Here is a 27,133-nt window from a genome sequence, read left to right as displayed (position 1 = left end):
CCCCCAGATCCTGGTGGTCACCCCTGATAAACTTATAGGTGGCCATCAGATCACCCCTGAGCCTGCGCTTTTCCAGGCTAAAGAGTCCCATGGCTTCTAGGGATTTTCATAAAACTAGAAAGCTGTTGTCTTCTAGGGATTTTCATAAAACTAGAAAGCTGTTGTCTTCTGTAAGTATAGGGTTCATTGGAAAGGAAGGGGAAAAGTAGGAAATATTAACAGAATTAATGGCTTGTGTCCTAAATACTGAAGCAGATAAAGCCAGATAACAGGATACTTCTCTGTATCATCAATGCTAGAAGCAAAACTCATTTCATGAAAAAGTCAGAATTATGGCAATGCATACATCCTTTGGAAAATTTACTTTTATTGAAGGAAATCTAACAGGGTTAGAATTGAAATGCACTTTGAAGTCATGCTTCTGTAGAAGAACACCAAAGATGTTTGAAGTCTAGTCACATTGTACAATATAAAAAGCATTTTAGAAGTCATTTCATTAGTTCTGTGAGCTTATAGAAAAAGTGTAGGGGAGGTATAAAAGTATTTCTCCTCTTCAGGAGCATTAAGAGCAAGTTTAAAAGGAAACAATGTGGCAAAGTACACTTTTTCAGGTTTTCATGCTTCTGACAGTACTATGTGGTCATTGTCCTTTGTCCTGCAAGCTTAGGCTCTCATCACATGCCTCACTGGCATGTCAAATATATTAGTCAACAGCTTTAATGTAAAACTTGATCCCTTGTCAATATGCCATCAGCATACCCTCTAGATCATCCCCTGCTGAAAAGTAAGAGATGGGAGATCCAGAATGAGGCCCTGGACTCGCACTGAGTTTGCCTTTTTTATTTTGCTTTTTGTATCCATGGACCACAAGACTTGACAGATGATTACATCAGAGGGAAAAAGAAAATGGAAATTGTCCCAAAGAAGACATTAAAGCAAGGCAATAATAATAATAATAAAAATAATAATAATAAAAATAAGACAGCTACAGGAGAATTGAATGCTATGTATTTGTAATTGTTTTCTGTCCAGGAAGAGTATATTTTAATACACTGCATTCAAGGCTTCTTGCACTCTTGTAGAACATGTAACACTTATTTGTTTTGGTGGTAATAATCAGAATCTCATATATTAAGTGACATGTTAGGCTTTCCAGTTAGGTCACATTATTGTGCACTCCCTGTCACTGTACCATAATGATAATAACAAACACAGTTTCCCAGTGGCCTTGTGCAGGGGTCAGAAATATTTTCTAGTTGGGAGTGGAACGGTCTAGCTCAGGCTGTAGATGGGTGGGCACTAGGACCTGGCTGCCTCTCCCACTTTTTCCCAGCTGTCCCTTCCACCAAAGCCCCTGGTACCTGCTTGTGATGCAGGCAGAGACCTCTGCTGCTGAATGCCACTAAAGTCACAGCTCCATGGGCTAGATCCAAAGACTCTGTGGGCCATGGGCTATCAACCCCCTGCCTATGTCATTAATGTGAAGAAAAAATGAAATAAACACATGGACACCCAAGCTTGGAACTGATGCAATCATTTTTCTTGTTATGGTTTAGTAAAGTGACTCCTGATATTGTACGGAAACCTTGTGGCAAAATCAGGAATAGAAGCCAGGTATTTCAGCCTTGTTTCTGCCAATATTCTTTTTGCCTAATTGTTACGTACAATTCTGTAATAGATACAAGGCCTCTGAAAGGATAGACAATGTAAATGGAGAGATCTCCATAGATTGTAGGATCATAGGAAAGTAGAGCTGGAAGAGACCTCACAAGGTCATCTAATTTAGCCTCTTACTTATTGCAAGATTACTCTAGACAAAACCATCCCAGCCAAGTGTCTGTCCAATCTACTTATCTTGAAAATTTCTAAGGTGGAGACTGTGCAACTTCTCTAGGTAACCTGTTACAATGCTTGACTACCCTCATAGCCAAAAAGTTCCTCCTAATCTCCAAACTAAATGTCCTTTGCTGGAAGTTGAGTCCATATCTCCTAGTCATGTGCCCTACGGCCACAGGAAAAAAGACCTTCTCCACCCTGCCTATAACTGTCCTTTGGGTATTTTAAAATCAAGTATCTACTTTTAAAACTACTAGTTTGAGCTACTGACAATGGAAGTTTTAAATACTTAGAAATAAAACCAGCTTGGGGAAATACTCTCTAGTGTCCACAACCCAAATGATTTCAAGGCAATTTCCTCCAAAAGGGAGGTACTATATAAAAGTCTTTTGAAGAAAGCACTAAATAGTCTGGCCAGTGCAGCCCCTCCCCAGTTGGTGGAGGAGCTGCACCGGCTAGGCTATTCAGTGCTGATCACCAGGGAAGTGAAAACTACGGCATATCTAAAACCTCCACTAATCAGTGGAGGGTAAGCAGCAAAATACATTAAAGAAACTGGTGTGGGAGGCACTTCTGTTGCAGTTTATGAACCTCTGTATATACCCATAATGTGGGTTTCTCCGGGGTGTGCCTAGAATTATAATAGAATTATAATTATAAAGTTTATAATCCTAGAGCTGGAAGGGATATATAGAGTCATTTTATGTAATCTTCTACACAAATGTAAGATTCATTATTAAAAGCCAGCCTAGGCAGATGCTCTTTTTGAAAATCTGTAAGGAAGGAGATTCTACAACTTCACTCAGCAGCTTGTTCCATGGTGTGAGTGCTATTACAGTTGCAGTAAAACCACCCACCTTCTAAATTCATCCCCAGAACCTGCAAAGGAGTCCCGAGGGGTGGGGGAGGAGAGGCAAATCTCTCCATTTTAGCCAAACTCCGGCCTTGTAATGACCAGGTAGAGTTCCAGCGACTGAAGCACACTCATTTATTCCATTTCTTTCCCCAATCCATACAGGAGAGTTGCGATGACAGATTGGTCAACGTCTTGCTTTGATAAAAAATTTAGAGGTTCTTAAATCACTTCATCTGTTACTTAAATACTTCAAATGATGGGAAAAGAAATGTTGAAACTTTTATATAGTGCACAGGAACACCATGCAACAGAGTTGAGTTGCCTGATTTGAGTTGTAAGTGCTTTTGCATCATTGAATCCTTAAAGAAGCACAAGGACTTTCTCTGTTTCAGATTCTTATTATTTCATTGCACTGTGAATAAAGGTTTTCAAGTCCTAACAGTATGATTTCTTATTTTCTATAGGAGAGATGGAGGAATTGGAAACACTGTGGCTGACAGGTATTTGTCACAATGAGAAGAATGAAGTCATGAGCAGCCAGCTGGATATTGACAACATGGCAGGCGTATTTTACATGCTTGCAGCAGCCATGGCCCTCAGCCTAATAACCTTTGTTTGGGAACATTTGTTTTACTGGAAACTCAGATTCTGCTTCACTGGGGTCTGCACAGATAGGCCAGGATTGTTGTTCTCCATCAGCAGGGTTAGTGGACATTTTATTCACTCCATTTGTACAGCTACTTTCTTAAAACCATTAATCACATCTACTAAAACAAGCATTGCCCCTCTCATTGTAGGCCCTTGTTGAAAAATTAAAATATATTCTTAGAAATTTCATAAGCTAATGGGTTATATTTTAGCTTTATGTCCTGCACATTGCCAATTTTTTTTTACATGTGAAAACTGGCTAGTGGAATAGCATGTACCAGGGTAGTCTCTATGTGAGTATAGAAATATAACAAGAACACCAGATTATTTGCTCTTTAACAGGAAAAGGGGTAATCACTAGTCTATAGTATGTTTTAGAAACCTTCACCAATCAAATTATAAATATCAGCTCTCAGCATTGTGCACTACATAGAGCATGTAGGTTTTTTATTGGACAATTTTAAACCGGGCCATTCCTAACATATATTTGCTAATTAATTAGATAACTTCATAAACTGTACAGGAATGGTTATACAGATACAAATGTCATTGACTCATGCAGTATGACTAGGTTAATTTTAAAGATAATTCTACCAATTGCGAAGTAGAAGTAAAATCAGGTGGCATACTTAATCTTTCTTTTTTCTGATAAAGGTAATGGACTCTGCTGGGCTTTCTTTTATCTACCGTAGAAGTAAACAGAATCATAAAATCATAGAAAATTAGGGTGGTAAGGGACCTCAGCTGGTCATCTAGGCCAACCACCTGCTCAAGGCAGGACCATCCCCAACTAGATCATGCCAGCTAAAGCTTTGTCTAGCTGGGTCTTTAAAACCTCTAAGGATGGGGCTTCTACCAGCTCTCTAGGTAAACCATTCCAGTATTTTATTACTGTCCTAATGAGAAAATTCTTCCTAATATCTAACCTAAACTTTTCTTGCTTCAACTTGAGACCATTTCTGCTTGTTCTGTCTTCTGCCCCCACTGAAAACAGTTGAGCTCCATCCTCTTTTGAACTCCCCCTTCAGGTAGTGGAAGACTGCTATTAAATCTCTCTCAGTCTTCTCTCCTCTAGACTTAATAATCCCAGTTTCCTCAGCCTGTCCTTATAAATCATGTGCCCCAGCCCCCTCACAATTTTTGTTGCACTCTGCTGGACTCTCTCCAATTTGTCTACATCCCTTCTGTTCATGTCGGGCCCAAAACTGAACATAGTACTCCGGATGTGGCCTCATGAGTAGAATAGAGGGGAAGAATCACTTCCCTTGACCTACAGACAACACACTTACCAATGTAGCCCAGTGTGCCATTAACCTTGTTGGCAACAAGGGCACACTACTGGCTCTTATTCTACTTACTGTCCGCTGGAACCCCCAGACCCTTTTCCGCAAAGCTGCTGCCCAGCCAGCCACCCCCCTAGGTCACTCTGAATCCTAGCCCTACCTTCCAGCATATCTACTACTCTCCCCAGTTTCGTGTCATCTGCAGACTTGCTGAGGGTGTGCTTTTAGCCATCTTCCAGGTCGTTGATGAAGACATTGAACGAAATGCCTTGGGGCACTCCAGTTGATACTGGCTCCCAACTAGACATTGAGCCATTGATTACTGTTCTCAGCCCAATGTTCCAACCTGTTTTCTGTCTACCTTACAGTCCATTCATTCAGCCCATATTTCCTTAGCTTGACTGCAAGAATGTTGTGGGAGACCATATCCAAGACCTTGCTAAAATCAAGGTGCACCCCATCCAATGGTCTCCCTACATCCACAGAGCCAATCACCTCATTATAGAAGGTAATCAGGATATCAGTGAGAATATCAATGACATATTAACCTATTCATGAAAGCCTCTCCTAATACACTGGGTTTTGCCTTGTGTTCTCCTAGGAAAGCTGACAGTTGTGGCCTGTTCATATTAGAACAGAATTTTATGGCATGCCTATTTTAAACATTTGTTTTGCTTGTTTTGAGATTAACCCTTGCACTTCATATTTTCACTAGCATGAAAAGGAGTTTGGGGTGGGTAAGGAATATGACCTTTTTGCAGAGTCTCATCCATGGCTGTATCTAATTTTGGGGGGAAAAGTGTCTCTGTTCCCCAGTCCCACCTGCTCTGACTATGCATCTCTCTCTCATTTTGTAACTTGTATTTAGTTACAAAAAATAATACTTAATTACACATTTCTTTGTAGTCTTATTTAATAGGTGTGTGGACATGAAACCTTTTTTTTTTAACTGAATACTGACCTGCAGCAGATATTTCCACACAATTTTGAATGTCATAAATAATCAGATTCTCTAGATAAACTTCATAAAATAATCATTAGAAAGATATACACTGCATTCCTTCTTATCACAACCCTTATTACCCTTACCCCATTTCTTGTTTATCTAAAGGGCAAATAAGAGTTTAATTTTATGTCATAAAGATATTTTGAAACTAAATTTGCTGTGGAAATTTATATCCAATTTTGCTGAATTTAATAAACGTTGACGTTTTACAGTTTCCATGAAACATTAATTGACCATCAAGATAGAGAGCATCAGTTTGTATACAGGGCAAGGAAGTGTTATATTTATGGCACATTTTAAACAAGTGTATTGGAAAACTGTCATGTCAAGTAATAGAATTACAGAATTAAACAGGAGGGGAGAGAGTTAGATGGCCAGATAAAGTAGAAAGGGAGTTGGTGAGAGAGAGAGGAATTGTTCCAGGTAATGGTAACAGTAACTGCAGTAGATAGAGTTTTTGCTCCAGTAGTGCTGAGGAGTGAAAAGGAACCAGTGCTACACATGGCAGCAAGGTGAGGTTTTAATTAAATTGATCCCTAAATGAGTAGGATGGGGCAGAGTGGGTAGGTGATGAGAGTGATGTAGTAATGCTTCTTGTATGCGGTGGTGAGGTGGGGGGTGCAACACAGACAGAAGCTTTCTACACCGGTTGGAACCAAAAATATCTGGAAACTTAAAAGATTATGGAGAAGAATATATGATAATAAAGGCGAAGAGATGATGAGGTCTGGGAAGACCAGCATTTGCTGTCTTCTCAACCAGTATTTCTTACAGTCTGGCTCAAAGTTCATTAATAGTTTTAGGAAAGATTTAACAGATCACATGGCACTGACTTTCCTTTCTATTGACATTAAAACATTTGAAAAAAGTTGTCTTCTGCAGAAGCCATTGCTGCAGTGGTCCAGTGTCTGCTACATATTGTGAATGGATGAGGAGGTTGATATAACTGTGTGTAGGAAGGGAAAATAATCTTGCAATTCACAATCCATCCTTTAAAAAGGTTTGAGAATCTGTACTCCAAAGGATCAGTTTGCCCACCTGTTTGCAGGCATTAATGCAAGTCTCTAATCCTCTCATACTTTCCTTTGAGGCTGTGTTTCTGGCAGCAGTTACTTGTTTTCATTCAGGATCTTTTTATCTTGATTAGTACAGAAGCTTTTCAGGATGCCTGCTTTTATTTTTGTTTATTACAGTATTTTCTTTCTTTGGTGTTCTGCAAATAGAATTCCTGTGTTTACTTTAAATGTTCATGTAGCCCTGCAACCAAAGGGTTTATACTTTTCAAAGCAAAAAACTCAGTTTTACTGTACACTCTAAATCTGCATTTATTATTTGCTCTTATTTCTATGTGAAATTCAAGCACTTTGAAAAAACCCGTTTATGTCAAAAAATGTATGGCTAAAAAAGCATCGGCTTTGAAATGTCCATTTAATACTTTCTATACTGATGAGTAAACAAGTTTGAATTTAAGAACCGACTTTAATCTTCACACAAAACTCAAATGAAATCCAATTTTAAAAGATGAATTTAACATTTTTTGGAAGGTGTTGTTTCATATTTACACTACTCCATAATCTGACATTAGGTCTGAAATAACTTAAGAGGAGGTTTTTCATTTCCTTGGTAATAAGGAATGCTATATGAAATTGCCCATTCTTGCTCATCTTCCAGTCCACTTTTGGGGATTAAAGGGGTGTGCAACTCAGACAAGCATCTAATCTTTTGGGGCTTCATTAACTTTAGTGATTTACCCATCACTTGCTCTGCATTTTCTATAGTCATCGTCTTGTCCAATGTGAAAGGGAAGGGAAGGATAGCATTAAAAAATAAATGACAAACCCCCTCCACACTCATCATTATACGCCGGTTAGTAGAGAAAAAGCAAGACGCTGAGTTTGTTTTTCTTTCATTTGTGTATGCTCTATTGGCTAAATTAGGTTGCAGTCACACACTTAGCCCAGGACTTAATCAAGACAAGATATCCATAGAAGTCCTGAGGGTTTGGTATCAATAAGGACTCAAAGAGAAGTGACTGATCTCTGCATTTGTCTTGTTAGTTTTATTGGGGCTATTGTCTGAAAAATGACTAATGAGCATTAGATTTGGGCCAGGGCCCACATAAGTCTTCCTAACAGTAACAATAAGTAGATATAGGCACCTAATTTTCACAGCTTTGGAACTGCAGAGCTATTTAATATATAGCGCTGTTCTGTTTTACTTATTTTGATGGTCTGTGGTTAGTAGCACTGAAAGCCTGTTTCTGTTCTAGTTATTGAGGTGTTGTAGTTACAACCTCATAACACCTATTTCCTTTGAAGACAGTGGTAGTCTTCATCCCAGATATTTACTAAAGTGTTATACTAATTATCTAGCAGTCAGTAAGGAGGAGGGAGGTAAGTCATTAGGAAGTTTACAGAAAATGTGTTAACACTTTCTTTCATTTATTGCTTGTGTTGCTCTATATGGACTAGCTCTTTCTAGACAGGTTATGGCGGAGAGCCGGTTCCTGATATTCTTGCTTTGAGTGGTACCTTACTACATGTGCAGTTCTATTGATTGCACTGAGTTCACTCAGAATTGTTGAACTGTCAGGAATTGATGTGGCAAAAGGAAGAGTATCTCTTGAGATGCTAGAAATAAAAGCATCAGGATTTGAGATGGGTTTGAATCCTATCTAACCCAGCCTCCATCTCCCCACCAGGCAGCTGTCTTGCATGCCATATTGGGTTCAGGTTTACAGGTGGATGGCAGGTGAGAATATAAGCATGTCAAACATTAACAGTGTAACATTACACATTTTCCTTTTACAGTGCCCAAGACTTATGGCAGTAAAGATCATCTAGTTTGGGGAAATGTGTATTTTTATTTGGACCATAAACCAAGGAATATTTAGTATCACCTTCTTACGTACAATTCTAAGAATATGCTTCAGGGCTGGATATGCATTTATATTCTGTTTTCTCGTTAAATAAATTATTTTTAATGTAATTAATGTTGCTAATAATTAAATATTTAATTAAAGTATGTGAAGTTTGAAGCTGGTGATTTTAATGCATTTTTGCATTCCTTTAATTACAGGGTATTTATAGCTGTATTCATGGAGTACACATTGAGGAAAAAAAGAAGTCACCCGACTTTACTTTGACCAATTCCCAAACCAATATGTTAAAACTATTACGAACAGCCAAAAACATGACAAGCATTAATCCTTCAAGAATTAACTCCCCCAAAAGAACAGCTGATTTTATTCAGAGGGGTTCCTTAATTATGGATATGGTCATGGATAAGGGGAACCAGATATTTTCTGACAATAGATCTTTTCAACCGAAGGACAATTTTCTTGGTGACAATATGAGTGAACTGCAGACATTTGCTGGCAACCGTCATAAAGACAATCTCAATAACTACGTATTCCAAGGTCAGCATCCTCTCACACTGAATGAATCTAATCCAAATACAGTAGAGGTTGCTGTTACAGCAGAAGCAAAAGTAAACTCCAGACCCAGGCAGCTTTGGAGAAAATCTGTTGAATCTTTACGTCAAGAATCCCTACGTCAGAACCAAGGTTCACAGAGAGAAAATGGTTCAGAAGAAAACAGACAGCTTTCTGTGAAGAGCCAAAGATACCTTCCAGAAGAGATTGTCCATTCAGATGTTTCAGATACCTCAAGCCGAGCCACTTGCCATATGGAACCTGAAAATAATAACAAACACCACAAAACCAAGGACAATTTTAAAAAAAGATCTGTGGTGTCAAAATACCCAAAGGACTGTAGTGAAGTGGAACTGACATATCTAAAAACAAAACAAAGTGCTCCCCGGGATAAAATTTACACCATTGATGGTGATAAGGAACCAGGATTCCATCTGGATCCACCAGAGTATATTGAAAATATTGTTCTTCCAGAGACTATTGAATTTCCTGATGTTTATCAAGACCATAATGACAACTACAGGAAAGCAGAACAAGTTAACAGGACTCCCTTGCATAATGAAGGTAGTCTTCCAGATAATGACCAGTACAAACTTTATTCAAAGCACTATAGCTTAAAAGATAAAAATACTTCGGTAGTTGATGTGAATGAGAGATACAGGCAGAATTCTACCCACTGCAGGAGCTGTCTTTCTAATCTGCCTAGTTACACAGGCCACTTTTTAAGCCGGTCTCCCTATAAATGTGATGCTTGCTTGAGGATTGGGAACCTCTATGACATTGATGAAGATCAAATGTTGCAGGAAACAACCAACTCAGAGCACCCTGAAGAAATGTATGAACGTGACTGGGTCCAAAATAATTCTATCCAGTACCAGAAAAAAAATAAGTTGAGAATCAGCAGGCAACATTCTTTTGACAACATCCTTGATAAACCCCGAGAAATTGATGTTGGCAGACCTGCTCGAAGCATAAGCTTGAAAGAGAAAGAGCGGTTCCTAGAAGGCAGCCCATATGCAAATATGTTTAATCTCCCCCAAAACAAACTGTTGAGCCACAAAGCCTCACTTTTAACACATGCTCTGGAGGACAGTAAGCGGAGCAAGTCCTTGTATCCTGATCATTCTGCAGATAACCCTTTTCTGCACTCTTATCGTGATGATCAGCACTTAACTCTAAGACGAAGTCCATCTGATCTCTATAAACAATCACTACCATCACAAGCAAGAAATGATAATTATTTAAGGTCATCCATAAAGTCCACAGCCTCGTACTGTTCCAGAGATGGTCGGGTCCATAATGGCATGTACATTTCAGAGCATGTTATGCCTTATGTTGCAAATAAGAATAGTATGTACTCAGCTCCAAGGGTTTTAAATTCCTGCAGCAATAGACGTGTGTATAAGAAAATGCCTAGTCTTGAATCAGATGTTTAATTTCCCATTAACACTCTATCTAGAGAAACATAGTTGCCACCATCTTAAAAGCGTGAGTATTCCTAAACAGTACCATATTATGGTAAATTATATGTAAATCCCTCAGTGTACCTTTGGTCCATGACCAGGTAAAATGATGTGTTAGAAACATCTTTTTTAGATGTATCCAGGACTTGTTGAAAAGGGGATAAAATAGCCATTTATAGAAACATATAAATGGAGATTATACTGGAACAGCTTAATTCATGGTGGCAACTATGCTATTTTGTATTTTGATTATTTTACAATTTCAGTTATACTAATTTCTGTTACTGAGTATTATTCAATGAATTTTTGTCATTAGAAATGATCAGTGGTTTTCTAATACTGAATAAGCAATATGGTATGCATGCAGTTTGACACAGACAAAAAGTTAAGAATGCATTTGCACAGTGACAAAAGTAAGATTTATAAAAGAGTTAGACTTTCAAGGATATATTTTAGCTTCATATTTGTTTTCAAACACAGTCAAAATGATTCAAAGGAAAAAAAAAAACTCAGGGCCCTAAAATGGAATAAAAAAATGTGTTAGCACAAAAATGTTATGCTCATTCTAGGCCATCATAGAAGCAAATGTAGAAAGTAAAGGCCCAAACAATAGGGATGTGTGAAGCTTCGGTCACTGATTCGATTCGGTCTCATTTGTCAGCTGAATCTCTGAATCCAAATTGAATCAGGAGACCCTTTAATCTCTCCAAATGGAATTGGAAGCCTCCAAATCGATTTGGAGAGATTCGATGATTCAGCCACAGACACAGCTTTTATATGTTTTTTCTACATACCTCGAGGTACCAGGTGTGGCTCATGAACACTGAGATGGTGGGGCGGATAGAGCGTCCCATGGGAGCGTTAGAGGGGTCCCCTGCGCACTCAGCGGTGCATCCAGAAGTGGACCAGGAGTACTTCTGAATCGGCAAATCGAATCTCTGTCCCCTGAATCGGGCCGATCTGAATCAAATACTGCCCGCTTCGCACACCCCTACCAAACAATTAATTGTTATGTATCAAAAGGAAGCCACATGGGTACTGGTCCATGTTGATGTACAAATGCTTTCATTATATTTCACATGCACTTACCGTAACAAACTCAGTTACTAGAAAACTGTGCAGTCCTGTTGTGAAGTAAAAAATTCACAGCTGCATAACTTAGAATATATATTTTTAGATATCAATATCTGGAGCTTACACCTGTGAAGCTGTGGACCTCATTACTTATCTTGAAGCCTAATATGTACGTAAATTTGCATTTGCCCCTTACTGGTGATTACTCAGGGCTGTATAGAATTTCTTTTACTCCACTATAAAAACACTCCAATGTAGGTCATTGTTCACAATTCGTTAGTGGTGACATCTACTTAATTGTACATTAATGTTATTAAGATTGTTATAGTGTATCAGACACCAACAGTCATATGTTTAATGTAATTGATAAGGAATGCAGTACCATTTGTTTGCATATATTATGAAAATTAATACCACTTACTGACTTCCTCCTAGACTATCATGTATATTTGTTGAACATCAAGCTAGTTTCTAACCTCTCAAATGAAACCCTTTGTAAAAGTTTAATAGGTGCACACATAATAGCATAGATATAGAGAAATGAAGGGATGAAATACTTAGTATCACTTATAGGCATATGTTAAATAAACTATTAGTTGTGAAAAAACATTTTCAAGATAAGGATGCATTCTTACACAATTTTTATTTCTGAGCCTACAAAATTGTCACACACACACAAACACACATACACAGAGAGTACATGCTACATTTTAACTAGGGGGGAAATTGTACTTTACTCTTGGTACATATGATCCATTTATGACCCTATCCAAAGAAAAAAGTATTTTCAATTCAAACCAGTAACAAATATTACATGTATTGATTTAAAACATTCTGCACACTGTACTTACCAATTCCCTAAACTGTGCTGAGAACTGTTCCAATTCCTGTGTTTAGGTAGATAATTTAAATTTCAATAACCCTATTTCCTTAGGTTACATTGAAAAGTTAGTTAGATTTGAAAGGATTTAGCTGAGGAAACCCCTCCCCCCCGCCCCCGTGCCATTTCTGTTAGGCAAAAATAGCAATTTCCATAACTGTTCCCTAAACATAAACTCTGAAATAATGTTATATCAGCTGTTAACAGTGGTATCTTTATGAAATAGGTGTAATGAAATGACACAAGAATCTCAATAGTATGTTCCAAAGGAGACTTGCCTAGTGAGAAAAAATACAGAAAACATTCTTGTGCTGTACACATACACGAAGTATTTGTTATGAATAACACAGATGAGGAAAGAGGCAGAATTCAGTTGTGATTATTGTTGCTTTTATTGGTTCCTGCAAACCATTTATTAAGCAGATTTAAGATGCTGCTTCAACTAATGACCATCCACAATGAGTTCGTCACTTTTACAGTTACTTGTTATTTATAATGGGTACAAGCATTATTTTCAAAGAAATGTAATGCAGTAAGAACTGAGCCACCTAACTTCCTTGAGATCCTTTGAAAATCTCAGTTCAGATGGTTAGACTCAAATATGCTTATTAAATCGGCCTGGGGATTTTTGTAAACTATTTATAGAGAATAATCCTCTGCATTCAGAACTGGTTTCCGGGATTGGCTTAAGTCATATGGTATGGTTTTTGTTCCCTGATTGCATAACTTAATGTTTATGGACAAGAGGTATATACCAGCCAAAATCACTGAGATTTTGAAACTGTTAGGGCTGCAGACACGTCACGTTTGTCCCACAATAAAGCAAAATGTGAGTGCGCACGTGTCCTTGCTCCTTGTCATGCCACAAACGCTTTAAAAGGGCTGGTATCAATTCCTAGTAATCATTTTTGCCACTTTATCACAGTGGTGTCTGTATGCTTATGATGCCTCCTGCACGCCTCAGGAATTCTCCCGTAGGGGGCTACTGGGTCACACGTTTCATGCTGTCTGATCCCAACCTCTGGTGCACATCTCTAAGTGTGGAGTGAGGACCCCATGTGATATTCCTCACATTTGTAGACACGTGCCTGAGGTCAGAGCCAGCCATGTGGGACTGCTGTCTTACAGGTTTGGGACCCTGAAGCCCTGGGAGTGGTAGGAGCCAACTTGTGGAACAGCTGCCTTGGGCAAAATCTGTACCTGCTAATCAAGCAGATCACCTGTGTCAGACCACATCCTGGCACAGCTGATCCTACTACAAAAATGACATCTGTTTGTAGCCTTAGAGAGAGAATGCAAGAAGCATTTTAGATATGAGATAAGCAGAGCTAGAACATTTTAAAGACAGTGGCTTTCATGACTTGTCCATTTTACTGCTCAGCTGCTTACTGGGTCTCCATTTGATCCTAATTTTAATGGTCAGACTAATCACCCATTTTTCTGCCTTCGGTTCATCGGTATCTTGCTGGATCATAATTATATGGCAGCAAAACCACTGTACACATTGCAACACTGAGCCCATGTTCAAGGACTAGAGTGTGAAGAGTCTCTTGGCAAGGAAAGTTTCAGTCCTTTAGTGTCATCTATCATGTTCTTCTAACACCTTATAACTGAGATTATTCAGTTGAACCTTATTTTCAGTGTTCTGCTTTCTTGCACCTACACTGCCACTCTTCCATAATCAGCACACACAAATAGCTCAGTAAGGCATAAAAGCTCCCTCCCAAACTGTCACTTGAACAAAACTCATAGGCCATATGCTTATAAGAAGGTGAATGAGCCAAGGGCATAAACACAGTGGTCATGAACCACAAATAAGCTTAGCAAATATGTTTCTGGCAAACTACTTCTATGCCCTAATCTACTCATGTTGAAAAAAAACCCTGAAGTACTCTGAACAAGGATATTAACTTTTGTTTTAAATCAAACCAACTTGCACAGAATTTTACCTAGGATGAACCATAGAACTTTGCCATGACTATCATAATGCCTGCTTTTGCAGCAAAACTCTCAAAATATTACTTGATACTCCCAAACTTGTTGTGTCATTATCTCTTTTTCTGTGCATAGATCCACATACTTTCAATAGGATGTAAACATTAGCGCTGTCTTTAAAAATGCTGACTTTTCTCACTTCCAAAATTGTCTAGATGTGCCAACATTCAAATTTAAATATCCTTAAACTAGGTAGACTTGCATTTCTGTGAAATATAAGCAGATTGCTTATAAAGGAATATATAGCTTTTTCCTGACATGAGCAAAAACATTGTTGTAATTCAGACTGCATTTATTATTGATCAGCATACAGAAGCAAAGAAACCAATTAAAGCAGCAAAACAAAGGCTGAATAATGCAGCTTAATGGTTGCATAGATGTGAACGCTTATGCCTTAGTGAAAGGAACCATGTTAATTAGATGTGGGGTGTAAGGATTTTTGTTTGGGCATATAATATAACTAACAAGGAGGAGGCTAATCTTCAGGGATAAGGATGAGGCAGTTACTGATGGTTATGTGTTAAGAAAAGAAATTAAGGAAGGAGTGGAAAAATCTTCAGCAGGACCAAAATGGCAGAGGCTGTTATGTTGATCCATAGAACCTGAGGGAGGTCTGAATCTCATCTGCCCTTAGTATTTTAAGATTGTTGATATTTTTGCACTAACAATCAATGAAATTGGAATCAAAGATTTCTTGATTCCTTCTCATTCTGGCTGCTGCTTTTTATCCCTCAGGGAGGGAATGGGAAACCTTGCACTTACGTAGCTGCCCTCTCTATACCGCTGTGGGGGATGCCTATGACTTAATTACTGATGTTTGTGAGTCAGTGTTGCCACTAAGATTTCCATTGGCTCCAGCAGGAGGAGCTGAGTCAGTCTCTAAATGCCTATGACCATTGTTGTCGCTGGTGTTTAAGTCCCTTATTTGTCTTTGTCGCATTACATAGCTTGGAGGTGGTGGGATATGGAGTCATTGAGGAAAAGAACATCTTACATAGTAGTGAAAGCAGCTACTACTGACATACCTACCTCTTGTTCTCTTCCTTTCACAAGCATTTTAGAGTTTCCCTGTGTTTGTGCCCATCCCCTTCATTCTAGTAAGTCTGTCTTTCCTTTCTTTTTTAACTGAGTTACCCCTCCCATTCTGTCTCCTATACCACTTGCTGACTCCTATACCACTCACCACCCAACTAAAAGGGAAAAATTGATATTAAAGTATATCATAAAATAAAGAACAACTTAAGCTTCTTCCTTCTGGCAGATTTCATTTAATTTTTTTGTCTTTTTTTCTCTCTGAGAATGAGTCAGGAAAAGAAATTCTGCCAGGAAAAGGAATTCTGTAGAGAAACTGAGCCCAAAGCATATTGAAAGTGAACCCTTTTTCAGCATAATTTTGGGGTTCTACTTTGACTTGCTAAATAACCTTTTAGCTATTCTCACATATTGAAACAAAGTTCACAAGGTTTAAGGGAATCAGGAGTATTTTTTCTTAGTAAAAAACAATTTTTAGATGGTTTTTAAAGTAGTGATGTGTCCAATTTAGCTGGTTCCACTGAATGCCAGTTCCAAAGCATGTGAGAACATAGCAATATATACACTCAGAAGACAGCTGCTAATGTCGAACCCGATTTTGCTTGGACCTCATTTAATGCATTCTTACTTTTTGTTGGGTCTCAAGGGTTTTTTTGGGGATAGCATGTAAGACACAGCTATCACGTGTGAGGCAAAGATACCAGAATCTGTTCCTTGTAGAAGAAGTAGATAATATATTACCATAGAGTAGTATGTACATCTAAAAGCACCCAGTTAGAGGAGGTGTGGAATTATTCCTTTTATCCACAAGTTAGCCAGTATAGACCAAGTATACCTGACATGAACCCAGAAGTCTAAGACTCAGCTAAGATTTAGAAACAGTTTAAGGTTTCATTTTTTGCTGATTTGATCACGATGACATTGACCTATACAGGAAAATCCGCAATTACCTAATATAGAACAATAACCTGTATGGATTTTGTAGACAATATTAATGCTAGTTCTCTGTATGTGTTCCTTTCTGCCTAAGTAGCAGCATGTTACCCCATCGCAAGATTTTCCTCATCCCAAAAAATCCTGTCTTATTCCTTAGGCTTCTTAAGACTGGTGCCCTACCAGGACAGGACAACCTATATTACAATTTACCAGTAAATTAATTATAACACGTTTGAAACAGTAAAACAAACTCTGGGTAAAACCTCTTTTCAATAAATGTATTTAACTGGGTGTCATTCTTACCTAGACCACCCTCTTCAGTGAGCATGCCCTAAGTGTCCTTTCCCTTTCCTGAGCAGTGCAGGAAGTGCTTCTGAAAGATGAAAAAGGTATTTAAATGTTTCATAGTACAAACTGTTTTCCTTATCAGTCTACACTGTACTGTGTTAGTACTTAGAAGTATCAGCAAAATATTTATATTTATTATCACTAGTAGGAAATAAGTTAATCATAACTGTGCACTTACCTTGGTGGATAAAAATGCAAATGCATACATACAAGGGTATTTCAGGTAGTAACAGCAAATTCAAAGTAAAACCATTTTATGTGCAATGATCATTTACAGGACCACATCAGTTATCTGTGTAATTGAAAATGATGGGTGTGTTGGACAATGCCACCATCAGTGTTCTCCATTGCGGTGTAGTGAACTACTTGTTGCACACAGAATAGTTTTATTTAAAAATTCTTACTTTCTGAAACACCCTCATACATATGGGATAATACCAAAATACCAAATGCCTCCTCCCATCAAAGTCAGCTGAAAAGCTAGTAGCTTAAATGGGAGCAGCCTCCACACCAACATGTTTGTTACACAGTTTTTATCATTTAAATGCGTTCATTCTGATGTTCGCATCTTGTATATAATGTAAAGTTATTGTTAATATTCACTGTTCATTGTGGTATTGATGCAAATGATACCAAGTCTTCATTACAGTGCAATAAAAAAATGCTTGTAAGTTTAGGAGATGATGCTTTATGTCTCTTCCCCTCTGAAATGGGAGGAGAGTTAGAGCACAGAACTTTCTGATCGGGTGGGCTGTGCTGTTTGTAAATAAGATCCTTGTCTGTATCCCATTTCCAGTCAGACAGACTTTCCTTTCATTTTTTTTTTTTGCAATTTTCCCTATGCCTATATACAGAGTATGTTCTCTCTCCGACCACTTTTAGAGTCACAATTAAAGTGAGCAGGTCCCTGCAAAGCAGTAAAAATCCATGTATTTGTTCTTGCATGTTCATGAGCATTTTTGTTACCTTGTATATAACACATCCCATATATTGCACAGTCAGTGGATTCAATGATTTTAAAGTGAATGCTGATCTAAAGAGCTGTCAGGATGCCCCTGAAGATCCTGTGATAGTGAACTTATCTGCTCATCATATCATCATCATTTAAAACCATATGTCAGTAAAAAGTGTAGTTACTTTGTTGCTTATTAGAGTTTTTTTTGTTTTGTACTCTTTGTTAGTTCTTTGCTTGTATAGAAAAAACCCTAAATAGATATAGAAACTAGCAGCCTGTTGTAATAGTACATGCAGTATATCTCTGGATTTAAAAAGAATTTTTGTTTATTATTTTCCACCTCTAAAAAAAAAATAGTAGTGACAAACAGTTATGCTCTTAGGTATTTTGTATTAGTATTTGTTTTCACTATCATAGTACAAAACTTATATTTCTATATGCACATTATAAAACTGTGAAAATAAATCCCAATAAATATTATGACACTAATACAGTGCAATGTAAAGTTAAGTAAGCTTATACTTCCCTAGGGAACAGAAACAAATTCCTCATGTTCATAAATGGTATAAAGCTTTAACGTGGGCAAATGGTTGCATTTACATTGATGCTAAATTCTACTAGAGGGTATCTTGTTTTGCACTTATGCTACTATTGAAGGTAGTGCTATTTTTTTCTCAGTGATTGCGTAAAGACAAAAAAAATATTTTAAATCTAATTACTGTACCTTGCAGTACATAATAAGCTTGGAAACGCCTTTTATTACAAATTGTCAAAATGAAAGAACACCGTTAGTTAGAGATTTGTATTTCTGATAAGTCATTTGTTGACCAGTTCCATTTATGTTTCTGATTGGTAAAAACAACTTGCAGTTTAATTTGGATTCTGTTTCTAAACTGCATTGTCAAGACTCATGCAGAATATCAGTTATGCAATGTACAATGAAAGTTGTGCTGTTAAAGGTCAAACACATCAGGGTTCCTGCATGTGGATACCAATAATATTTTTTGAAATGACACGTACTGTGAATTGTAGTTAATCTCCTCATCATACAGACAGGATTAGATGAGTCTTAAGAGACTGTTTCAGGGATATGTCAGCAGAAGTAAAAATGCACATTATCTTCAGAACTAGTAAATAAGAGGCAATTGCAAGCATTAAAATTATATGTATTGGCAGGTAGTCTGTTGTTGGGATACTTGTGATGAAGTGTATGGTAATTGTTTAACTGGGTGTTTTGAGTGCTGCTGGGTTCATAATGTTAGCCCAACACTGAGAAAATAAAAAAGCTAATATTAAAAGATGAAAGCCCCTATAAACTGTGATAAGAGGGTTCTACAGGGAAAAGGGAACAAACTAAATATTAAATATGCAAATATATATTTTATATAATAGGAAAATCTTAGCATAGGAGTAGGAATAATGGAAGGTTGCACTATTTTAAATTATATGAGCCTGATGTTTAATTTTTTAAAATAGCTTCTTACTGTATCTGGTAATTAAAACACATTAACCTAAATATGTATTAAGTATATACTCATACATGTGCATATGTTTGCCAGCCTGCATGCTACACAAGCATTTCCAAAATGTGCTATTTTAAAATGATTTTCTCCTTCCCATTCAAAGCTCTCTAAATCCACAAACACTTTGCCAGTATTTGTTGCATCGATCTGGTTTTATTATAGGAGTGCCCAGCCTGGTAATGATTACAGATTCATTGTACTGGCCACTGTAAAACAAACAAGCAAACAAACAAAAAACCCCAAACACACACACTAGAAGAGACGGCCCCTGCTTCAAAGATCTGACAACTTGCTCTCTGTCCTTTAGGAACAAATGCAAATTTGAGTTAAACAAAATGCAGGTTCTGAAAAGCCAGTCTATTAGCTGGTGTGCAGCCTAACTACATTAACTAAAAGGAGGTTATGCTGATTTACACTAGATGAAGTTCTGGCCTCTAGAGTTATATTCCTAAGACAGGTTATTTTAGAAAATGGCTACTCACAAACCTCCTCGTTGCCCGCTGTTGCAGTTAGCCACATTATCTAGGAAGGCCAAGCAGGGATTCCTCAAGCTCTGTTTAATAACCAGATACAATATGTAAGGACTGTGATAAAAACTCCAGCTCATGAGGGTGACAGAGTCTACATGGACTATAATGGGTTATAAAGAAAGACAATACTGTAGTACTTTTTTTGTTTTTGCCTAAACTGCTACATTGTAACAAAATAGTATTACAGTAAGTGCCCCATTCTCTGTATACTACACAAGAAAACCTATTTGACTTAAGTAGGAATGTATGAGTAAGTAATGCTAAATCAGGTCTATATTTATTATTTTTTGGTACGGTTAAAAAAAGAGAAGTGGTACATGGCAAAAAATAAGTTATATTGTGTAAAACTATATTTAATAAGTAGGGAGTCTTGTACAATTTTAATAAGAACTGTTTACAAATTCTAGTTTACATTATTTATCTCTATGAGCACCTTTAGAGTCTACAATAAGCTTTTAAAGTAATCGCACATGTTCAATAACCAGCATTTTGCCCTGGAAAAGACAGTTTTATCTCTTAATTGGTACACATGTTCACTTTTATTTTTTCCCAATTAAAATTAGCATGAACAAATAGGATGGCTGTGTATCAGGCAGATATCGACCTGGTTTGCATGCATTGGACCTATTTTATGCACAAATTTAACTGTGTATGATTCAAGTACTTTCATAAATGCTTCATGTGAGTGTTAATAGAATTAATTTAAATTCATCCTTTTAAAATGTGTTCTACAATAAACCTGAAAAACATCCCACGCCTCCTTTCATTGATCTGACATTTTCTTGTTTAATGATGTTGATTGGCTTAAATGGTGCACTAATGTCTTAGTATAATACTAATAAAAAAGGTGAAAATATAACTGTTCTGGGTAAAAAAAAAAATAATAATAATTACAGGTTTTAAAATATTTTTACCTAAACACTGAAATAATCTAATTTTAATTCCTTATCCTTACCTTAAGATTCAAAGCTTTTTTTTCTTTTTCTCGGATAATTAACTTATAGAATCCTACAATTAAATTTATCAACAAGCCTCAAAGGCACAGATCATGTACTTTCAGCATGGCAGGACAAAAAATGATAGAATACACCTTAGTAGAAGAAATATATATTCAATAAATAACAGCTTATCAGAAATCTGCCAACTTGTCCATTCCATATGCAGTAAATTTAAAAGCCTACCATCTCAAGTATTTACTAGTACAATTTACTGCAATATCCTGGAGAGAGTAATATTTCAAACCAAAGTGTAAAGTATACATTTCAAACTGCTAGCAAAGAATAGTAGTGACTCAAAGATCTCTTAGATAGAGCATAGGGAAATATATTAAAATATTAGATTACAAAACAGTTGTTGCAAGGCATAAAGGATAAATAATTCATATGTAAGGGAGACTAAAATATGCCGAATTTTCCAAAAGCAAGAGTAGGGGAAAATAATATCAATAGAAAAATAGCTTTAACATTCCAATTATAAGCCTCCTTTTGTCAGATAGGATCGATTTAGCAAACTCCAACAAAGTTTTTAAGACACACACTCTAGAAATACACATGTACATGACAAACCCTTCATAACTTTAAAATCCTGGTTTAATAGCTGAGTTTTACCTAACAGCAAACACTGTAACACAAAGGAGCTGTGATTCATATAGATTTTTTATTTCCTGTGTTATGTATCCTGCCACTCAACAATTTATCCCCTACTCCATATTTTAACTCAGTGCATGACTAAGTGCTAATACTGTGTAAATATTTTCAGACATATCTAAAAAAAAATTATATGTTTGCTTCAAAATTTTTATGATAGAAAAATATATAATTATTATGGTTGTCTTACAAACTGTATTGTGTTCTTCATTTTTGTTAAATATGTAGAAAAATATTAAGGGAATAGGGGACTTGAATGTCTGTGTACTGAAATGTATATAATTCCCGGGGAAAACACACGTGCCAAGTATAACAGGATGTAAAAAATGTAAATACATGAAAATTTCATTTTTCTAATAAAGATAATTTCTGCCAATTGATACGAAAATGAAAAACCTGGTCATTGCTCTTGTCTGTGCTCCCTTTTAAATGGTACAAGTTATAGTACTGTCCACTATTAAAATTTACCTTTGTTTTTTTTTTCTTAGTAATTAACTTGATTTGACAAGTGGTAACAGCCATGTGTTTTGAGTCAGCCTTTGCTGATGGAAATTAGAACAAGGTAAAGAAGCCTGAAGCTACAGATGACACTACAGACTCAAAGGGTATGAGCAGGTGTTCGTTTTTAGTAATGGAAAGTAGTGAAAAATTTCCACCGCTAGAAGTCATGCTGGGAGAAGGGATAGTATAGGTGTTCCAGCCTGCAGTTGCCTCCTCTCCCCTGTTCCCTGAGCCTTCTGTATACGAGTGATCGTGGTCTGGGGAACGCATGGGGAACAGTGGATGCTATAACCCCAACACAGTGGAGAGTCTCCCCAATGTTGGGCTCATGGTACAGCTAGGGATGAGGGAGAGCTGTCATCCCCACATGCATGCCTGTTTGAAGAGGTGCCCACATGAGCAGTGAGAGATTGTGGGGCGCCCTTCTCCCTAATTATATATGCTGGTTCAGAGGCACCTGGCCCCTGCAGCTGGGGAATGTAGGAGGGGAGCCAGGCACAAGTGATGCATCTCTTTGAACAGGTGCATGCAGCAGCAGACGGGGAAGCTTCCACACCTACAGTTGTATGGGCTGAAGTGGAAGAAACTCTCCATCCCCACTGCACACAGCATGTTAAGGATGCAGGGTATATTGTCCTGCTGATCTCTCCCCTCCCAGAGACTGGGAAGGGGGAGAGAAGGAGCAGCAGGCTGCTGCTCCCCACCTGTTTGCTAGACCAGGGTATCCAGTTTATAGAGAGCAGGGAGCCTCAGACTGCTGCTTTTCCTCTTCCCTCCCAGAGACTTGCAGGGACGAAGAAGCGAGGGGGCAGTGTGGCAATATTCCTTGTGCGTTCCCCCTGACCGTGTGTCTCTGCAGCCTGGTATGAATGGGGAGCATTCCCCACCTCCTCAACTCCCGCTGGTTCTGGGAGGAATCAAGTTACTGCTGCCAGTCTTGGGAAGGAGCAGGGAGCATTCAAGCCCCAGTGACGTCCTGGAGCCAGCCAACAATTGTCAGCTGATGGGGACCATACTAGGGCCAGTTGAAGAGCCCTGTGTGATTTGCCCTACCATATCTTCCAATTAAATCACAATGAAAACCAGCCACGAAATGATTGCACGTTTTTTGTGTAATGATTCTATGGCTGGTTTCTCATTTTGTTGCACCATTAATTGCCTGAGCATGTGGCCAGGTTACACTTCAATATGGGATTAACTGGTTAATCTCATCATAGTATTGCATCTGCCAGGGTTTTTACCAGGAGAGAGATGAGTCTCCCAGTAAAAACCAAAAAAACCCTGCTTCCTTAACATGCTTGTACGTGGCCATATTTCCTATAAGAAAGACAGAGCCAATTAACTTGGGAAAAATCCACACTGGCTATATCATTAGTATGCTTTTACTGTCTCCAGAGAAAGCACCTTCCAAGATGCTGTGCTGCTCCATGATGGGGATACTGCCTAACCTAGAAGTATTTTTAAACTCTGTTCATGCAGTGTATTTGGTGGGGGGGGGGTCGCTAATTAGCACTGCTGAGTGATCGTACCAGTTAATCCATCTCATCTAGCTTGCCTGCAAATATGCATATGGAACTGTAGTTCTGAGTGTTTCTTCTGGGGATGGCAAGTTGATTATATAGACACAACCACTACATCAAGACTCCTGTTGGAGAGATGTTCCTCCACAGGGCTAGAAAAAGACATCACATATAGACTGGTTTAAATAATCAGAAACTGATTTAAACCTGTAAGAAAACATAAATTCAGTGCACATAAACCAGTTTCGAAATGCCCGAAACTGGTGTATTTATGATAAACCTAATTGAATATAGTATCAGACTTAACTGATTTGGGGGAAACTATTTTATGCAACTTGTGTCCCAGACCCCTTCCTGGCTTAAATTAAACCAGAGTCCTCCAGCATCCCAGCATGCACTCTGGGTTGGGCTGTGCTTTTTGCTCCAGAAAGCAGGGCTGGCCCCGTCCCTCTGCTCTTTAGCTGGAGCAGGGGCAGAGACATGGCGAGACACTGGCTGGCATAGCCCCGTTAAGGCAGAGTGGGTAGGGAGGGGGTTAATTCTTCCCTACTTCCCTCTCCCCCACTGCAGCCAGGGTCTGCCTTTGTGCTTGGGAGTGGTGGAGGTGAGGGGGGCAGCTGGGGCTGGCAGACCCTGGCTGTGGTCCCCAGGGGTAGAAGGGACAGAGGGAAGAATTGACCCTGTCGTTTCACCTTAAAAGGGCTATGCCGGGATGGCATGTGGCACAGCAAGGGCATGGGGAAGGTCAGCAGCCTCTGTCAGACTGCCCAGGAAGAGGTTTATTCCCCCTTTCCCTTCCCTGTCTCACTGGCAGGGACCACAGCTGTCCCAGCATGGCCCCAGTAAAGCTAAGGAGACAAGGAGGGGGTTAATTCTTTCCCCCCTTCCCACTGGGGATTGCAGATGGGGTGGAATAACCCTCCCCCCTCTGCCCCCCTTGCCACAGGGTGGAGGGGGGCACTCTGTGCAGGGCTGCCTGGCACCAGAGGGGGACTCTTCCCCCTTCCCCATGGGGTGAAGGGGCTCTTTTCAGTGCTGGAGGGGACTCATGCCTCCTGCTCCCTCCTGCCCCCCACCACTGCAGGGCTTGGAGAGGGGCTCTGTGCAGAGCTGCTCAGGCCTGGAGGGGGACTCTTCCCCCTGCTCCTTCCCTCCCTGTTGGATGGGGAGGGGAAGGGGGGGCTCTGTTTAGTGCTCAAGGGGGATTCTTCTCCTTCCTCCTCCTCCTGCTAAAGGGTGTGTGTGGGAGGGGACTCTATGCAGCACTTCCTAGCCTGGTCTGGCCCAGCCTGGGCACGGGGAGCAGCTGTCATTGCGCCACCGCCCCTGTGGCCCAGCCCAACCCAGCCCAGCTCTGCTGAGCCCCACCTGAGAGAGCCACATGACTGGGTTGGCCTGGGCCAGGCCTTGGGGGTGGGGCCATCCCTGGTGCCTGCAGTGTAGTGATGGGGACTCCAAGCCCTGTGAGCAGTTCAGCCTGCCCCAGCAAGCACGGACAGTGGCTGGCCAGGCAGCGTGCTAGCGGGGCAGGCTCAGAAGCTCCAGCAGGCCCAGAGGAGGCCAGCTGCAGGGGCTCACTGAAGAGCCACGTGCCCTCACAGCACCTTTAAGCTGACCCAGATAGTCCACTGCCCAGCAAGCCGCTGCCCGTGTGTGCTGGGCCAGGCTGCACTGCTGACAGGGCTCAGCATCCCTATCACTGAGCTGTAGCCACTGAGGATGGCCCTGCCCTCACAGCCTGACCTGGTCCAGCCCCGCTGTGTGGCTGCCTTAGCCGGGGCTCAGCAGGGCTGGGCCAGGCTGTGGGGGTCGGACCACCCCAGGCGCTGCAGCTCAGTGACAACCGCTCCCTGCACCCAGGCTGGGATGGGACAAGTCCGGCAGCACCACCCAGAGCCCCCCCCCAGCCCCCATGGTGGGTGAGAAGCTGGGGGAAGCGTCCCTCTCTGGGTCCAGACAGCCCTACACAGAGCTCCCCCACTCCCCACCCCACACTGGTGTGGGGGTGAAAAGTCCCTCTCTTGGCAGGCAGCTCTGTGCCCAGATTTCTACTGGTAGTAAGGGAGCTGCTGGGGTGGGCAGAGCTCTCTTCTTCTTCTCCTCCTCCTTCTCATCATCTTTTCTCCCCCGTCACCAGCCACAGTGGTCTGGCTACACTCCCTCATTCCCCACCTCCAAACTCCGCAGGCCAAGGTTGGGGTTTAAAACCCCTCCTCATTCTTACTCAGGCCTGCCAGGGCCTGGCCATGCCTCCCCCTCAGTTCAGCTTCCCTGTGACAGTTAAGGGAGGGCTGATCTGGCATCCTTGGCCTTCCAGCCTGAGGCACTGCAGGCGTGTGCCTGCATTTCTGAAATGATAAAAAGGGAATGTCTATTCACTTGCAAAATGGTTAAATCTTTGCAGATTAGACTAACATGCAAATATTGAATCACTTCAGGCTTGGGCTTTTTGAATGTCTGTGCCTAGCCCAGCTGTATAATTAGGACCAAAGTTAAGCTTGTTGCATAGTTTTCATGGATTTTGAAGCTTGGAGTTGTAAAGAGGCGATCCTCTTGAGTGTTGCAGCGTTCAGGCAGTTGGGGAATCTGGTTCCAGTTCTGAGAAGGAAGCAACATCTCGACAGCCATGAATTAGTTCCTAAAAAGAATTTTAGAAGCCTGCTTGCCTTCCAAATCTCATGGTGCTGTCTGATGCCACACAGGGAAGAGAAGGAGAAAGGGAGTTGTGGGGAATGAAAGGTATATCTTATTTTGTATAAGTATCAGGTCTATTCTAGTTTATCTGTTTAATTTTTCTGGCTAGTTGTATATTGTTGAGCCAAAGGAAAATACTGGGGAGAGGCAGATATCAGAAATAAGAGTTCAGATATCTCTAGGGAGAATCTCAAGGGGTCTTTAAAAGAAACAATGAAGACCTAGTCCAGGCTTGTCCAGCATATGGCCTGCAGGCCACCATGCGGCTCTCCAAGCTGTTTTCTGAGGCCCAAGGTGCTGCGACAGGGAACAAAAGTAAACACTGTAGTTTCATTTCAGGGGGGTGATGTGATACCACTTCCTGTGAGGTCTTTGAATATGGCTCACCGGCCCACTGGGTGATAAAAAATTCATGATCTGGCCCCACTTTCAAAAAGGTTGGACACCCCTGACCTAGTCTTTAGACAGTCCATACTAGCCTAATACAGGAAGGCTCAAAGGCTTGGTTTTCTAAGCCCAGACCTCAAAAGAACACAAAGCTGTAAAAACCTGGGCTTATGGGGGAAGAATGGATAAAAATCAAATTTGGAGTGAAGCCCTGATATGGGAAGAGCATGTAGCAGGAAGAATAGATTCTGCAGAATCCTAAACTTGAATACTAAACTTGAGAGAGGTGATAAGCTGCAGGCAAATCCCTGCAGGTGATAAGCTGCAGGTGAGTCTGGTGGGGGGTTAAACCCTTTTTTCTTACTTTATTTGTGCCTTTGGGTATGTATGAAAGGAACAAGCTCTTCTGGAGTTGCCTTGATCAGTTTCTAGGCACAGGCACCATACAAGTGTAAAAATTACGGTTCGTTTCTTTGGAGGCTCGCGAATAATAATTCCTCAGGCACACATTATTAGCAACACAAAGGGTATATTTGCAAATAGGGTTAGAGTGGAGACAAAAGACCACTCTGCCCCCGAGGAAAACT

General features: G+C 39.9%; 1 protein-coding gene across 1 annotated transcript in view; it reads left to right on the top strand.

Moving 5' to 3' along the window:
• GRIN2A (glutamate ionotropic receptor NMDA type subunit 2A) overlaps positions 1–11,187 on the top strand; it is a 128,712-nt gene extending 117,525 nt beyond the window's left edge. Inside the window, exons 10-11 of the mRNA XM_019540093.1 lie at positions 3,157–3,395; positions 8,708–11,187. Coding sequence (XP_019395638.1) covers positions 3,157–3,395; positions 8,708–10,498 — 2,030 coding nt within the window. The 3' untranslated portion in view covers positions 10,499–11,187. The remainder of the gene's footprint in view (positions 1–3,156; positions 3,396–8,707) is intronic.
• Positions 11,188–27,133: the final 15,946 nt, after the last annotated feature.

This window comes from Crocodylus porosus, unplaced genomic scaffold, assembly GCF_001723895.1.
Source record: "Crocodylus porosus isolate Cpor-Errol unplaced genomic scaffold, CroPor_comp1, whole genome shotgun sequence".
NCBI classification, from domain to species: Eukaryota; Metazoa; Chordata; order Crocodylia; family Crocodylidae; genus Crocodylus; species Crocodylus porosus.
Note: the sequence above shows the minus strand (reverse complement) of the source record. Positions and strands in the feature narration are given on the sequence as shown.